This window comes from Heloderma suspectum, chromosome 2 (genome assembly GCF_057233095.1).
Source record: "Heloderma suspectum isolate Gila_16-S chromosome 2, 16-S_ref, whole genome shotgun sequence".
In the NCBI taxonomy this organism is placed as follows: Eukaryota; Metazoa; Chordata; class Lepidosauria; order Squamata; family Helodermatidae; genus Heloderma; species Heloderma suspectum.
Genome location: NC_139459.1, coordinates 202,850,680 through 202,867,925, shown reverse-complemented (window position 1 = coordinate 202,867,925; position 17,246 = coordinate 202,850,680). Strand labels below are relative to the sequence as shown.

At 40.5% G+C, this 17,246-nt stretch overlaps 1 protein-coding gene across 2 annotated transcripts in view; it reads left to right on the top strand.

Moving 5' to 3' along the window:
• Positions 1-17,246, top strand: part of SMURF2 (SMAD specific E3 ubiquitin protein ligase 2) — a 108,655-nt gene that overhangs the window by 75,748 nt on the left and 15,661 nt on the right. For both annotated transcript variants that reach the window (XM_084837453.1, XM_084837452.1), the window contains 6 exons: positions 1,503-1,586; positions 2,284-2,486; positions 4,078-4,162; positions 6,585-6,743; positions 15,738-15,948; positions 16,746-16,849. In XM_084837453.1, the coding sequence (XP_084693579.1) occupies positions 1,503-1,586; positions 2,284-2,486; positions 4,078-4,162; positions 6,585-6,743; positions 15,738-15,948; positions 16,746-16,849 (846 nt within the window). The remainder of the gene's footprint in view (positions 1-1,502; positions 1,587-2,283; positions 2,487-4,077; positions 4,163-6,584; positions 6,744-15,737; positions 15,949-16,745; positions 16,850-17,246) is intronic.

The window sequence follows — 17,246 nt, the reverse complement described above, 5'->3', positions numbered from 1 at the left end:
AAGCATATATGAAAATCTCTCTTCTGTCTCAGCACAATTTTAAAATTGCACGATCTTATAGTATAGTGAAGCAAGTTTTGCTTAAGATTCTCAATTCTGACATAAGTTTTTATTGAGATTTTCTTTGTTTCAAGAAAACATTTGAACAGGGCAAGTTATCTGCTGCAATTTTCTATTTTATTTTTAATTGTTTTATGGAATATTCCAGTTTTTTTTTTTAATGATGTTAGCTGCCTTGATCACTGTTTTGACAGTGGAAAGGTAGGATATAAATTCTCTCCCCACCCCAAATGTAGGTGACAGCATGGATGAAATGTTGTTGTTCAACAATTGTAACCATGTTGGGGGGACAATTTAATAAATATCAGCTCTCCTGAAGCAGTAATGAAAACAAAGTTTAAAGCCTATGGCCGTGTCAAGACACATGTACATATCACAAAACTATTGGATTTTTAAAAGAGGTCTTCAGGACCTGCCGTAATGCAATCTTCAAACTTTTTGTGCTCCCCTTAACTTGAACAAGTGGTTTGAAGGTTGGCAGGACCTTCTGGAAGGGGAGAGTGGTGTGTGTGTGTGTTTATTTATGCATGCACATGCATGTTTCCATGCATGCACACACCAAAATTTAGAAAGTCTTACTGAATGTGGCATGTTTCTTCTGTTATTTTTAGAACAGGGATGGGAAACCTCTAGCCCACATACCTAGTCTGGCCTGCAGAGCCCCCTTGGAACGGCCTCTAAGCCCTGCCCCTTGGAAAAATCACCACTGTTATCCCCTGTTATCCACTGTTATCAGATATAACAGTGGGGATTCCCTGCATGCCACTCTCCCTCCCAATTGAGAGGGCGAGTGGTGTGCTAAGTGGAATCCCTGCTGTTATCTCTGATCGCTGATTAGAAATGATAGTGGGAATTACCCTTAGTGCGCCACTTGATGGGATGAGAAGTGGTGCATGAAGCTGGGGACTTTGGTTGAAGCTTGGAGGAGCCATTCCTTCCAACGCTGGCCAAGTCCTTTTCTCTGTGCAGAGAAGGATGGAGCTCCATGCCTTTCTGCATTGAGAAAAGGAAAATAGGTAGGACATGGGACCAGATGATGTCATGGAAGGGCTTCAGGGATGAGCCCCCACCCCGACATTATCTGGATTGGTCCAGGGGATGAAACAGACCCCCACACCGAAACAGGCCCCCAGACCAAAACAGGTTCAACATCCCTGTTTTAGAACAGCAATGTGTACTTGCCTCTCTTCCCTCCAACCACTCTGTGCCTGATCACAAGCCATTGTTGAAAGCTCCCTGAAGTTCAGAAGAGGCTAGAGAAATCTTTTAACATGCATGAGGGAGGGGTCGTCTACTAAAAAAGTAAACGCACTGTTTGTGTATATGTAGTGTGGATTGTTAGCTAACTGTAATCTTGTTCATATTATGCTGTCTGTTGGCTAAAAATGTTTCAAAACAAACTTCTTATAAAGTATGTTTTTCGGTCAATGTATAAATTTTAGCTGGGAAGAAAGGAGGACAGCCTCTGGAAGAATTCAGTATTTAAATCATATTACACGAACAACACAGTGGGAGCGACCAACACGGTAAGAATCCTTTAAAGGAGAACATGTGTATAGTAGAATTTCAGTGAACAAATTTGAGTACCTAGATGACAAATTCCTAGTTATTAGTTGTAATTAGATTACAAATTCGTAGTTGTTATTCCTTAGCCCCCTCCCCATTAGGGCTGCTGCTCACATTAACATTTTTGGTTATAAGGGTCCACCCTAAGACAATCCCATGATGTAAAAGCTTCCTACATCATGATTTTTGACCTGTGTCTCTATAAGAGTATAATGGAAGTGACTTTGCATGTTCAAGATGTACGTTACTACTTGAACAGAAGTACTGGAAAATAGTAAACTGAGAAGGCATTACTGCATTACTGTTTTGTACTGGATAAATTGCACTTGCCTGTGACCTAGATGAGCATAGTGCTCCTCATGGAAAGTATTGCAGTGACATGGGAGAAAGTAAGTTGGGAAGAGAGACTGGCCCATATCTGGGTAGCTGCCCCAATGCCACGATGTGTGGGTCAAACGGTAATACCGGCAATCATATAAGACCATTTCTGTATTAACTTTTTATTTCTTTTTAAGAATTACATATTAGGTTATTCGTAAAGTCAACCAGATATCACAGATATGTCAGTGATTCTCATAACACTTTAATTAAAGTTACCCATAGTTTTAGAGAGTCACTTCCTTTGGTATAGAAAGCATACGTTACTTTTTCTTATAGGCCAGCATCAGAATATTCCAGCCCAGGTCGACCTCTGAGCTGCTTTGTGGATGAGAACACACCCCTTACAGTAATAAATGGTGCAACATGTGGACAGACATCTGATCCCAGGCTAGTGGAGAGAAGAGTGAGGTCTCAGAGGCACAGGAATTACATGAGCAGGACCCATCTACACACTCCTCCAGATTTACCTGAAGGATATGGTATGTGTTTCTAAAACTGTATAACTACCTGTTTGCCCTTTACAGAGATCTATGAGAAGGACTTTCCCTTTCATGGTGCTGGCCCTGATCTACCATTGGTGGTTTGATCATTGTACAAATATAATAGGATGCTGGAACCTTTCTGTAAGAAAGGTTACAGCACCATATTTTAATTTTTGCCACTTTCTGTAGTTGATTGAGTAAAAGTTGATTGACTGGTGAAACTGCTGCTTTCAGTATTTTTTTTTAATGCAGTTGCTGTTCTGGGGGCACACGTTAATGAATGCAGAACAGTATCCACCATGTTTATAATGCAGTCAAGTGCCTCAAGCTAAACATAGTGTAATTGTGGGAGAGGTAAGAGGAGTCGTGTGTTTTATCATGTGTGTTTACAGAATGAGCACACCACAGTATAGTGCTACAATTATGGAAGAAATGAGAAAGCATGTTGCCTTTACAGTGTCTTTTTTTTAATCCCCCTAACTGAATGTGCACCTTCGCAGATGTGCTGGCTTACCAAAAAAGAGACATTCTCTGACCAATTATTAAAATAGGTGTACACACACAATAGTCTGATCCAGATGTTGTGTATGCACTGCTACACATGAGGATCTCCCCACTACATATATGGTCAGTGCTGTCATTTGATAGAACCAATCACCTTGGTGATTGATCATTTGGTAGTGTGCATGCCCCAGCCATTAAGGAGCACTGAATACGCAGCTTCATTGTGTTTCCTTTCTACATGTATTGGATCCAACCCCCAAAGTGATACTTGTGCAGAAGCCTGTTAGCCTGCATACAATGCACTTGAAGGATTGCACCAGTAGTGGTTGCAGGATTTTTTATTTTGTCCAGTGCAGAAATTCATGGTTGGTTTGGAGAGGAAAGAATTAAAGGTGACTGCATGTATAGGAAAAGGGATGTTTCATCATCATTGTCACTTCTATCATCATGACAGAAGGAGCAAAGGCAGGAGAAGTATAGATGAGCTGGTGAATAATGGAGAGGAATAAAAGAGGAGAGGCATTAGCAAAACATCCAGGAGGAAATGTTGGTGAAACAAATGTATGGGTTTGGACAGAGTTCAGCATTTCTTGTAGATGGTATTAGATGCCTATGGCATAGATCAACATGGGAGAAGTCATGTGGATAGGGAAAGGGAACTGCATGGAATGCTTACTGTTTCCAGATTACTTCCACCACTGATAGCTCTTGGCTGAAAGGCAGTGTAAAAATATGCAAAACAAATCCTTTCTCGCTGTTTGAGAAATAGTGTACATGTTGAACTTTTTGTTGTGTCCCTGAAGGCTAACAAACCTTTAAAATAGCTAGGGCTCTTGGGATTCTAAAAGACAGATCCTCTAGTACAAAGCAAAGTGTTTACGATACGTCCATAAGTACACAGATTGTGTAGACTTCCTGCTTAATGTTATCCTTATAGTTACACCTTTTCATAATACCATTTCAAGGGTGTACAAAATTTCAGAAAAAAATTAACTTATATGCAATAATATGCTCCCCCTTGACTTCTAAAGAAATTATCTTTTGAGTGTTACTTGTTTTCACATTGGTATTTCTTGATGAACAGAACAAAGGACAACTCAACAAGGGCAGGTGTATTTCCTACATACTCAGACTGGTGTAAGCACATGGCATGATCCCCGCGTACCTAGGTAAGGGAATAATGTACTTTCATTTGATGCTGTAAGTTAAATTAAAACCTCTTCTCAAATCAAACTAGTAATACATAATATATAAACCATAAATAATAGTGGATTGGCCTGTATGTATCTACCTTGTGATCTTGTGCAATCTCAAATTTGGAATTGGATTCAGAAAATACAGCACCCTAAGAATCCCTGAGAGCAAGTTCACAGCCTCTGTGTTTGAACTGATTTGTGGGCAATGTGCTTTTTGTACTGCCTAGTGAATTTGTAGAAGCCTGAGAGGGATTGAGTAAGATTTTTCAGTGGCCAGGGATGGGGTTTCAAGGATGGGGTTTTGCATTATTTCCTTCCTCTCTCTGTGATTAGAAAATTGTTTAGAACAAAATAAAATGTACAAATCTGTGCAGATTTACTTGTCTCAGAATTCTAGTTTTTTCAGCACAGAATGTTTTTAGCTTTTAAAATAAAGTTATACATAGTAGGAACATAGGAAGCTGCTTTATCCTGGGTCAGAGCCTTGTCCATCTAGCCCAGTATTGTCGACACTGACTGTCAGTGGCTCTCCAGGGTTTCAGGCAGGAATTTTTTCCAGGCCTAACTGGAGATGCTGGGGATTGAACCAGGGACCTTCTGCATGCAGAGCAGGTGCTCTACCACTGAGCCATGGTCCCTCACAGTACCTCCTCTTAGCTAAAATGCTAACAGTGATTTTTCCTTAACATTAATGGACATTGGCATAAAATTATTTCAGTATATCATCCTCTGTTTGCACATTTAAAACTAACTTGCTCAAGTTGTCTACATTGCTAGTCTGGTGTACAATGTAATGGTTAGAGCAGGGGTCCCCAATCTTTTTGGGCCCATGGTTGCGTTTCAAATGATGAGTGTTTAATGGCCTGTCTCATAAAATGGCTGGCATGGTGGGCATGGACAGTCACAAAACACCCATTTCACAGAAGACAATCTGATGAGGCTAAAATAAAAGTGACTTACCCGAGAAGCTGATTACAAGCCAGAGATGGAGTCTTAGCTCTAAAATACACCAACACTCTTCTGAAGCCACAGTATGTTGTTCTAACACAGAAGGCAAACTGATGAGGATCAGAGTCTAGTAACTTGGTCAAGAAACTAAATGAAAGGCAGACATGGGGTCTGAGCCCCATTATGCCAAATTACTGCCCTGTATGCCTCCACAAAGTGCAACAGAATACCCATTTCACAGCAGGCAACCTGGTGATGCTCAGAGAAACACACAGGCAAAACACCCACCAAGACCTACACTGCACCAAACAAAAAACAAAAGAATCCAGGCTGAAGACACACCGAAACAAACAAGCTAACATACACTACACCAAAACAAAAAACAAGCAAAACACACACACGCACACACACATGCACGCGCGCACATGCAGAGTGTTGGGATTTTAAAATATTTTTTATAATAAAAATAAAAAACAGGCTGACAGGCACCAAGGAAGATGTGTCTGGACACATTAGTGCCCTTGGGCACAATTTTGGGGATCCCAGGGTTAGAGTGTTGGCCTAGGGCTTTGAAGCCCCAATTTCAAAACCCCATTCAGCCATGAAGCTAACCGGGTGCCTTAGGCCAGTCTGTATCTCTCAGCCTAACCTACCTCACAGGGTTGTGAGGGTAACATGTTGGTGGGGATGAGCCATGTATGCTATCTTGAGCTCCTTGGATAAAAGGCAGAATAATAAATATAGTCGGTGAATAAATTGAAGACTACTTTTAGAAACAATACAACAGAATTTTAGTCATAAAATGCTGAACTTGTTAATACTGTACTGGGGTGTGTCATATTAAGCAACTTTATTTTTCTACATGATTCAGTGTCACTATGTGCCTATGGCAATTTAAACATTTCTCATAGGATTATGAACTTTTACTGCATCTAGTGGCTGTTCTTTGCAGCTGGCTAAAATTGTCTGTGGTACACTGCACATGTACCTAAATCTTCATGGAAAATACCAGTATTTACAAATGTCTGTCTTGGGTTTTTAAAAAAATGTTGTCCAGGTATCTTTAAAAGACTGATATTATGCTTAAGAACATTTGTCAAAACTGTAACCAATGTTCAACTCCTGTAGGCAAGTAAGGCAAAGGATTTTATTTTTGTTTTAAGACAGTATTACTCTAATTTTTGATGTATTTATTTTGCTTTTTAAAATGTAGCTTATGTGATAACAGCTTTTCCAATGCATGTGCAGTGGAGTGTTTTTGTGAGTGTGTGTTTTTCTTTTCCTTTGGTGGGCTTGTTCCTTGGGAGTAGAGATTCCAGCTGACTAGATCAAGTTCCTGAAACAATACATACACGCAGGCTTCATAGAATTGTTATGTTACATTTACGCTTGTTTGGCTCAGAGGCCAAATGCTGAGGTATTTTTCATTTTATGTTTGTTTTTGCAGGGATCTTAGCAACATCAATTGCGAAGAGCTTGGTCCTTTGCCTCCTGGATGGGAGATCCGAAATACAGCAACAGGCAGAGTTTATTTTGTTGACCATAACAACAGAACGACACAGTTTACAGATCCACGGCTATCGGCTAACTTGCACCTGGTTCTAAAGTGAGTTCATGATGTCACTAGCACATGCGGATTAATATTTACAGCATGAAAGTGGTTCTCTGGGGGTGCACAATAGGTAGATTCTGCCACCTTGTGTCACATAACTTCTTTGTGTTAACATCAAGTCTCTTAAATCTCCTGTAATTGGGGAAAAGGCGTGTGTTTGTTTGTTCGTTTATTTATTTAACAAACATTATTTTTAGACTGCCTTTAAGGGTGGAACCCTTCTGTGGAACACAAACATACTACTGAATGAGTACATGGAAGAAAAATTATATCGGAAGTAGTGCAGAATTATAATAATGTCCATTGCCATTAATATTTTTAAACAATACAAAATATATGCTTATAAATACTCTATCAGCCCAATTCTATGCATGTTTACTTCAAAGTAAGTTCCCCTGAGTTCAATGGAGTTTACTCCTAGGAAAGCAGGCATGTGATGGCGGCCTGAATGCCCAGTCCTGCATCATGGTAGCAGAGCGTAGGGCAGTATGTAGGGCTCACAAATCCAGCACTACAGGGCACAAGGATAGGACCAAGAGAATGTGGATACAAAAGCAAGGTCAAGCACAGCCTCTAATGTGCTACTTTGTCTGTGGGATCATCACCTACAGCTGGTGCAAGTATGTACTGACCACAAGATATGCTAAAGGTGGGTTGGAGGGGTGCTTCAGAGGTTTATGGCAGGGGTAAGTGGGAAACCTTTTTTGGCCAAAAGGCCTAAGTGATTCCAGACCAGTATATTAGGTATATCCCCATGCCCACATATACATACACCCCGCATTCACTCACAAACACAGACACACATACAGCCTACACACACACACCACATTGTTTTTCTCTCACCACTCAACACAGAAACACAAGGGGCTTCTTCTTCCCTGCTGCTTGTGCCCTTCCCAAATGGCAGGACTTCAGGGAGGAGGAGAGGCCTTGGCCAAGACTTGGCAGGATGTAAGAGGAAGCTTGGTGGGCCACATCCAGCCCACAAGCTGGAGGTTCTTCATCTCTGGTTATGGGGAGTTCTGGACAGTAGTGCCTTGTTTATTTTATGGTTTTAATTGTCGTGAACTGCCCAGAGAGCTTTGGCTATTGGGCAGTATAGAAGTGTGACAAATAAATAAACGTTTACTTTACATAGGAGGATGTTTGAACTGTTGTGGGGCATGGTTGTGCTTGCACCATAAAAGCTAAACATCAGGATAAGATCAGACTAGCCATGTAGTGTATTTAATGAAAAAATATTAATTTGTATTGTAAAACAGAATGATAATGGATTAATTGCTCTACCATGCAATGTCTCTACAGGTCAATGAGATATGTTTGAACTGTATAAACTACTAATTGCTTCAAAATATTAGAGAAGTAATAGAGAATGTGTTACTATAAAGAGATACTACTTGTTTGGATTTCATCTCATCAAAGAAGCCCAAACCTGCATGTTCCCAACAAACAAACAACCCCAAAAAAGCCTTTGGGAGAAAAATAGAACTGTCCAATTTTCCTGTCCTATGTTTCCAGGAGCAAAAAGGGAGGAGATCTCAAAGATACACAGAAGACAATTTATTACCCAATGTGTTTTTCGGGTTACTCAACGTCCTCAGGGACAACTGTAATTAAATTCTTTCAAAGGAAACCAAAATCTTGGGTTATTTTGAGATAGCAGACAAGACAGTGTTGAAAGAATTGAATCAGTTGCCCCTGAGGAAGAGTTGTAATCCGAAATGCATCAGGAAATAAAATTGTCTTGTCTGCACCTTTTGCGATCTCCTTTCCTTTTGCTCCTGCATTTGGTGCTTCCCTTCTTTCTTCTATTGGCCATGTTTCCAAGAGCAGAAGGGACTCTAAATCAAATTGGCTGATGTCTAGACAGATCTGTCCATTTGTTCAGACACTTCTGGAATTTTACTTCATTCTTCCTCATTCTAACACTTTTTAAATGCTATTTTTGGGAGACACCTGCATAGCATTAAGTAGATAGCTTTCTATCCAACCCTTTTTTGTAGACTATGTGCAACTGGGGGTGGGGGTAGGAAGCCACAAGGTAAGATTTGGTAATGGAGCTCTGGAACAGGAATTTCTTTTTGGAGGGAGGCAGGGGGAGTCTGTGGCAAGAAAGAAAGAAAAAAGGAAAATCATATGTTCAAGATGTCTGAAAATATTTGGTGTAGCTTATGTGCATCTTTTAAAGTATTATTACGTTCTCATAGAAAATTAAATTTGTTTGAACAGCCTTTCATTCCTGTGTCTTTAGTTATCTGTTGGCTGGAGAGCCAACTAAAAATACATCTGAATTTAAACATAACCACTAGAGAAGAATATTATTTTAAAAGTTTATATTATTCAAAGATAAACAATTGCATGTGGTGTTTTTTTTTTTAATACTTTTCAATTTCCTAACAGTAATCAATTTAGATCTACAAAGTAGTGTTCCATATAGATTTCCAAAACAGCTGTGCCAGTCTTCAGCCTGTCTTTCAGTAGAAAAACCCTATTTGTCTTGCAGGCTCCAAAATCACAACCCTTTTGCACTTCTCAAGCTATTACTACATACTTAAGCTTTTTCATTCGTACATCTGTCTTACATTATGAAAAGATTTCAGAAATTCAACCAACAGTGTCATCAGCAAAGTCTACAGTCTGATAAATTTTCTCCTGTGTTTGTTATTTTATTGTACCAGACAGGATGTGTGAAAATGATTTCCCCCTTATTTGCACTAAAGAAAAGACCTGTTGGTTGTTTCAGTATATCCAAAGTCTTAGATTAGTTTTTAAAAGTAAGATAAAATTATAACTGCCCCAGTGAAATTACATCTAGTCTAAAATACATGAGTAGTTGCCTTTTCACTCAAAGTGAGTAAGGTGAACATGTAGTGTTATACTTAATTTTTATTCTTTTAAGTTAGAATTTGCCTCAAGTTAAAACAGGTTGTGCTGGCAGCAGAGAGGATGAGGGTGGAAAACCAGAAAATTCACATAGGGCTGGGTGTAAGAAAACAGGCCACCATTTTATCATTTGGCAAAAATTGGACAGGGAGAAGGCATTTGTTTCTGATAACCTGACTGCTGGGTAACTTGGGAAGAAGGATTGGCTCATGATCATGATAGTTTTAAATCAATTCCATAGCATCCAAACCTGTGTACATGGCTGACAATACATCCTTGCATTTGATGTTGCCAAATTGGCTAAGCACCATGAGAGGACTCTCCAGACGGAGATGTGCAGGAAGCCCAAGACATAGTCTGTGCCTGATGCTGAAGGCGTCATTTGTAAAATTGGAAAGAACCAATCACCACTAGTAAACAACAGAAAACTTTCTCTAGTGAATGCAAACGCTCACACCTTACCAGGCAGTCTGAAAATTTGGTAAAATTTCTTCCTGGCTCCATTCAATAACCAATCTGAGTTCATAGCAAGGTTCTTTCACTATAACATTGAAAAACTAGAGAATGTTTGGGCTTGCTTGCTCTCTTAGTTCTTGGAGCATAGCAGTTATATCTGGGTAGCAGAAGTAGGAAGGTAAGGAAAAAATTGAATCAGGGGACCTGCATCCACAGTGCAAACTGCTGCCAGCCACATCTGATGTACAGACGTACTTTAAGATAGTACACTGACTGGATATGTTTTACATGACAAGTGGTATAGAAGTATTTTTTAAAAAATAAATAATGTTACTGCCATATTTACATACACTCAGGTGTGCAGAGAGAATAATTTATATAGCTATGTAAATGGTTCCAAATGTCTGCACTATAAGTTGGTGGTTTGAAAATTTTTGCTTGGCTACTGCTTGTTCTCCTAATTGTTAAGCTAGGAAGAGAATGGGAGATGGGATGAAAAAAGAGTGTAAACATGGATGATAGGGAATTTGGCGTGCTAGACAAAAACATAAAAATGGCCCATCTCTCACCTTGTGCCTCAGATCCTGGAGGATCTGAGCTCCTATACTCCTAGAAGCCTCTCCTTCAGCTACCTTGTAGCATCAAGCTGACCTCCTTTTTTTTTTCTTTTCTTTTTTTGCATAAAGGTGGCTGTGTGGAAGGAAAGGCTTTCCTCTAGTACTTCAGACAAAGTGTTGCCCCATACAGAGTGAGATATGAGGCCGCCACCTAGTTTTCCCTTTGGTATTGGGTGTGTTTAAAGGCTAGCTGAATTTGTCAATGTAATTCTGATAAAAGTAGAAAAACCCTATTATTAGTGTGTTATTGTTTAATGTACTTATGCTGTTAGCCTAAATGTATTTGCCTTTATTACTATTTATTGGTCTGAGACTTTGGGAAAAATAATGAATTTGCTGCTCCATGCAAGATGCACTAAGGAAAGGATGTGCAGGAGTGTGTGTGTTCTGTGTTGACAGTAAGGAATCCTTCATCCTGTGTAAATTATGCTCATGTATTTAATGTGCATAATTTCCCTCATTTGCACAATTTATTTGCCTCTGCTAATAATGGGGAGAGGCAATAAGCTTTGCAAGTCCCTGGATCTCCACACTGTGACCACCAAGAATCCTACTGGCGTTGGAGATTTCACTTTTCATGTTGCCCTATACTCTTATAAGCCATAAAGCCTTATGGCTTTCATTTTCATCTTGCTTTCTATTTTTTTCCTAAATGGCATAATGACATTGATGGCATAAGGCTAGAAATGCTCTTTAAAAAAAAGAAAAAGAAAGCAAAACTCTAAGGATACAGACTTTTGCAGCCTGTACCAAATTGTATGGCTTGTCTGAGTTTACCTGCAGTTGACATAGCCCTGATCCTTATGTAGAAGAATTGTGCAACACTGTCAATGAACCTGGCCATACTATGCAAAATTTGTGGTTGTCTTACTTTGCAGCCTTTTAATTGTGTTTATCCTAGCGCAGAGCTTTGTGCACAGGCCATCCTGTGCACATACAGCTGAATTTCCACACAACTTAACAAGAATGTAACTTTTAAACATACCAATTCTTTTGCTGTCAGTCTTCATCAAAATGACGCTGTCCACTTATGGGTGGAAGAACGTTTTCATTTTATTCTAGCAAGGTTATGGTATATGTATAAATATTTAACATGGGGGAGGAGAAATCATATGAAATAGCAAAACCCATATTTGTAAATACAACTCTATCTCACAATGCAGCACATGTTTGGCACGAATCTGTAAGTATAAAAAAAATCTTCAAGGAATTTTTACCTTGAAAATACTTTCTTATAAAGCTTTCTCCCTTCACAGTCTGAACCTAGCTTCAAGACATTTTTGAGGATTGTTGTTGTTGTTGTTCAGTCGTTCAGTCGTGTCCGACTCTTCGTGACCCCATGGACCATAGCACGCCAGGCCTTCCTGTCCTGCGCATTCTCCCGGAGCGTGCTCAAGTTCATATTCATTGCATCCGTGATGCTATCTAGCCATCTCATCCTCTGCCGTCCCCTTCTCCTTTTGCCTTCAGTCTTTCCCAGCATCAGGGTCTTTTCCAGGGAGTTTTCTCTTCGCATTAGGTGGCCAAAATATTGGAGCTTCAGCTTCATTATCTGTCCTTCCAATGAGCACTCAGGGTTGATTTCCTTTAGGATGGACTGATTTGACCTCCTTGCAGTCCAGGGGACTCGTAAGAGTCTTCTCCAGCACCACAGTTCCAAAGCATCAATTCTTCGGCGCTCAGCCTTCCTTATAGTCCAGCTCTCACAGCCATACATTACTACTGGGAAAACCATAGCTTTGATTAGACGGACCTTTGTCGGCAAGGTGATGTCTCTGCTTCTTACTATGCTGTCTAGGTTGGCCATAGCTTTCCTCCCAAGGAGCAAGCGTCTTTTAATTTCATGGCTACAGTCACCGTCTGCGGTGATCTTGGAGCCCAAGAAAGTAAAATCTGTCACTGCTTCCATTTCTTCCCCTTCTATATGCCAGGAAGTGATAGGGCCAGATGACATGATCTTCGTTTTTTTAATGTTGAGTTTCAAACCAGCTTTTGCACTCTCCTCTTTCACCCTCAACAAGAGGCTCTTGAGATCCTCTTCGCTTTCTGCCATTAGGGTGGTATCGTCTGCATATCGGAGGTTGTTGATAATTCTCCCGGCAATCTTAATTCCGACCTCTGATTCATCCAACCCGGCATTTCTCATGATGTACTCTGCATATAAGTTAAATAAGCAGGGTGACAATATGCAGCCTTGTCGTACTCCTTTCCCAATTTTGAACCAATCGGTTGTTCCATGTCTGGTTCTTACTGTTGCTTCTTGACCCTCGTACAGGTTTCTCAGGAGACAGGTAAGGTGGTCTGGTACTCCCATCACTTTAAGAATTTGCCACAGTTTGTTGTGATCCACACAATCAAAGGCTTTAGCGTAGTCAATGAAGCAGAAATAGACGTTTTTCTGGAATTCTCTTGCTTTCTCCATGATGCAGCGAATGTTGGCGATTTGATCTCTAGTTCCTCTGCCTCTTCGAAACCCAGCTTGTACTTCCGGTAGTTCTCGGTTCGCATACTGCTGAAGCCTAGCTTGTAGGATTTTGAGCATCACCTTGCTGGCATGTGAAATGAGCGCAATGGTGCGGTAGTTTGAACACTCTTTGGCGTTGCCCTTCTTTGGAATTGGAATGTAAACTGACCTTTTCCAGTCTTGTGGCCACTGTTGAGTGTTCCAGATTTGTTGGCATATTGAATGCAGCACTTTAACAGCATCATCTTTTAGGATTTTAAATAGCTCAGCTGGAATACTGTCATCTCCGCTAGCTTTGTTGTTAATAATGCTTCCTAAGGCCCACTTGACTTCACTCTCGAGGATGTCCGGCTCAAGTTCAGTGACCGCACTATCATGGCTATCAGGGACATTCAGATCTTTCCTGTATAGTTCTTCTGTGTATTCTTGCCACCTCTTCTTAATCTCATCTGCTTCTGTTAGGTCCCTGCCTTCTTTGTCCTTTATCATGCCCGTCTTTGCACAAAACATTCCCTTGAGATCTCCAATTTTCTTGAAGAGATCTCTAGTCTTTCCCATTCTGTTGTTTTCCTCGATTTCTTTGCATTGTTCATTTAAGAAGGCCTTCTTGTCTCTCCTTGCTATTCTCTGGAACTCTGCATTCAGTTGGGTATATCTTCCCCTTTCTCCTTTGCTTTTCGCTTCCCTTCTTTCGTGAGCTACTTGTAAAGCCTCATCAGACAGCCACTTGGCTTTCTTGCATTTCTTTTTCTTTGGGACGGATTTCGTTGCTGCCTCCTGAACAATGTTACGGACCTCCGTCCATAGTTCCTCAGGCACTCTGTCTATCAGATCTAATCCCTGAAATCTATTCCTCACCTCCACTGTATATTCATCAGGGATATGATTTAGGTCATACCTGAAAGGTTTAGTGGTTTTCCCGACGTTCTTCAATTTAAGCCGAAATTTTGCAAGAAGCAGCTCATGATCTGAGCCACAGTCAGCTCCAGGTCTTGTTTTTACTGACTGTATGGAGCTTCTCCATCTTTGGCTGCAAAGGACATAATCAATCTGATTTCGATATTGACCATCTGGCGACGTCCATGTGTAGAGTCGCCTCTTGTGCTGTTGGAAAAGAGTGTTTGCTATGATCAGCATGTTCTCTTGGCAAAACTCTATTAGCTTTTGTCCTGCTTCATTTTGTACACCAAGGCCATGCCTGCCTGTTATCCCGGTGATTTCTTGACTTCCTACTTTAGCATTCCAATCCCCTATGATGAAGAGGACATCTTTTTTTGGTGTTAGTTCTAGAAGGTGTTGTAGGTCTTCATAGAACCGATCAACCTCAGCTTCTTCGGCCTCAGTGGTTGGGGCATAGACTTGAATTACTGTGATGTTGAATGGTTTGCCTTGGATTCGTACTGAGATCATTCTATCATTTTTAAGATTGTACCTCAGTACTGCTTTTCCCACCCTTTTGTTGACTATTAGTGCTACTCCATTTCTTCTAAGGGATTCTTGCCCACAATAGTAGATATGATGGTCACCTGAATTAAATTCGCCCATGCCTGTCCATTTTAGTTCGCTGATTCCCAAGATGTCGATGTTCAATCTTGCCATCTCATGTTTGATCACCTCCAGCTTACCTTGATTCATTGATCTGACATTCCAGGTTCCTAAACAATATTGTTCTTTACAGCATCGGATTTTCTTTTCACCGCCAGACACATCCACAGCTGAGTGTCCTTTCGGGTTTGGCCCAGCCGCTTCACTCTTTCTGGCGCTACTTGGAAATACCCTCTGCTCTTCCCCAGTAGCATATTGGACACCTTCCGACCTGAGGGGCTCATCTTCCGGCGTCATATCTTTTAGCCTTGTGATACGTTCCATGGGGTTTTCTTGGGAAGAATACTGGAGTGGGTTGCCATTTCCTTCTCCAGTGGACCACATTTTGTCAGAACTCTCTGCCATGACCTGTCCGTCTTGGGTGGCCCTGCACGGCATAGCTTATGGCTTCACTGAGTTACGCAAGCCCCTTCGCCACAACAAGGCAGTGATCCATGAAGGGGATTTTTGAGGATAGCTGGTGAAAATATTCATTTATCTGTACCAGTTGGTTACATATAGAGATGGCTACATTCCTGTGGTCAAGACTTGTTCAGGTTCAAGGAACACCGTCTTTGCCAAACTGCCTGTACAAGCTAATTCTTGAGGCAAGCCATTTAAAACATGATGTAGTATCCCACTTTTAGATTAGTTGTGTTTTGACATAATCCTTAATATTAACATGAAAGATGATAAAACATGCAAAAGAAATAGAGCTTTTGAATGATTAACACCAACATAGTGCTATAGTATACATAACAGAAAATTTTAAAACACTGAGAAGCTAGCTGAGAATGATCAAAACAGACAAATATATGTGCCCTCAGTCTCTTTGACAAGCATTTAGTGGAGCAAAACACTGTAACTATAGTGAAGAATTCTGTATTTGTCTCAGAATTTTGTTCTAAGTGCATATTAATTTGCTGTGGAAGGGGAAACAACTGGCAGTTTTTAATTACCCAATGCGGCTATGTTTCTTTTCAGCCGTCAGAACCAACTTAAAGATCAACAGCAGCAGCAGCAGCAACAGGTAGTATCACTGTGCCAGCTTCCAGATGAGGCTGAATGTCTGACTGTGCCAAGGTACAAGCGGGACCTAGTGCAAAAACTCAAGATTCTGAGGCAAGAGCTATCCCAGCAGCAGCCCCAAGCTGGACACTGTCGCATAGAAGTCTCCAGGGAAGAAATTTTTGAGGTAACTCTAGGATAATAGAATTACTGCAGACCTTAATTAAAAAGGGAAATCCTGCCATTGGGATTATTGTTGCTTTGCACTATAACTGGAGGAGAGCTAGATGCTTCTGAGAGATTATGCCTATTTTGGCTGGAGGTATGTGATGAGTTAAGGAGACTGAATCTTCTTCTTCATATACATCTGACATTTCTTTTCATGTGTTCTCTGTTACATAATAAACTAAGTCTGCAGTCCTAAGCAAGCTTTTTTGGAATTAAGTCCTGTTTTAAATACTCAGAGCTTATATCTGAGTAAATGTGCATAGGATCTGGCTTCACAAATTCCAGAGGATTTCAGTGCAGTGCTACCCCTTTTTTGAACTACCCCTTTTTTGTGACAGTAAAGGATAAACATTCTGCCATATTGGTCCAGGATGGTTTCTAGAGCTTTCACTCTTCAGAGATTGTGGAAACCATCTTAGCCCAATACAGACTCACCACAAACCAATTCTGCCAAACATTTTCATGTGTGGAGAAACACTGTCCAGTATAATATTGCACTAAAAATATCGACATCCCTGTTTTCTCGGGTACTGAACAGAAATTATGTACAATTTATGAAAGCTGTGCAAGAAATATCTCTGTAAAGGCATTTTATTCGCATGTATCCTTGGCAATAATCATTACATGTCTATTAATATAAGTGTGTGTGTGTGTGTGTGTGTGATTCTTGCATTACTTAAATCATGAGCAGAGGAAGCACCAATAAAAGGATTATGATTTGTGATACTCACAAATGCATATGTGATGTAATTCCAGGAGTCTTACAGGCAAGTCATGAAGATGAGGCCTAAAGACTTGTGGAAGAGATTAATGATAAAATTTCGTGGGGAAGAAGGCCTTGATTATGGAGGAGTTGCCAGGTAAACAACGTGTCACGTAAACTATACATTACCTTAGCGTTGTCTCTTAAAGACTATGATAATGATCCAGGAGCGCATCTAGGGTTTCCAGCTACTGAAATAATAAATTCTAGGGATGGAACCTGGAATGGTCTGACAGTAGCACCTGGGGCAGGGTCCAGCGATTTCTGGTGAATCCAGGGCAGAGGGGGCTTGGTGTGTTTTTTTCTAAGTTGGCCTGCACTCTAGCAAAATCTTGTACACAAAACCCTGAATTTGATCTTTTTAAAACAGAACATATACATTAACAAAGACTACCCTATAGGACATAAGTTGCCCAATAGCTCTTTGTAGAAACAGTGGTCCAAGTCAGAGCATAAAATTTCCCTTACTCTCGGAAGAAGCCCTCTATGGTCAG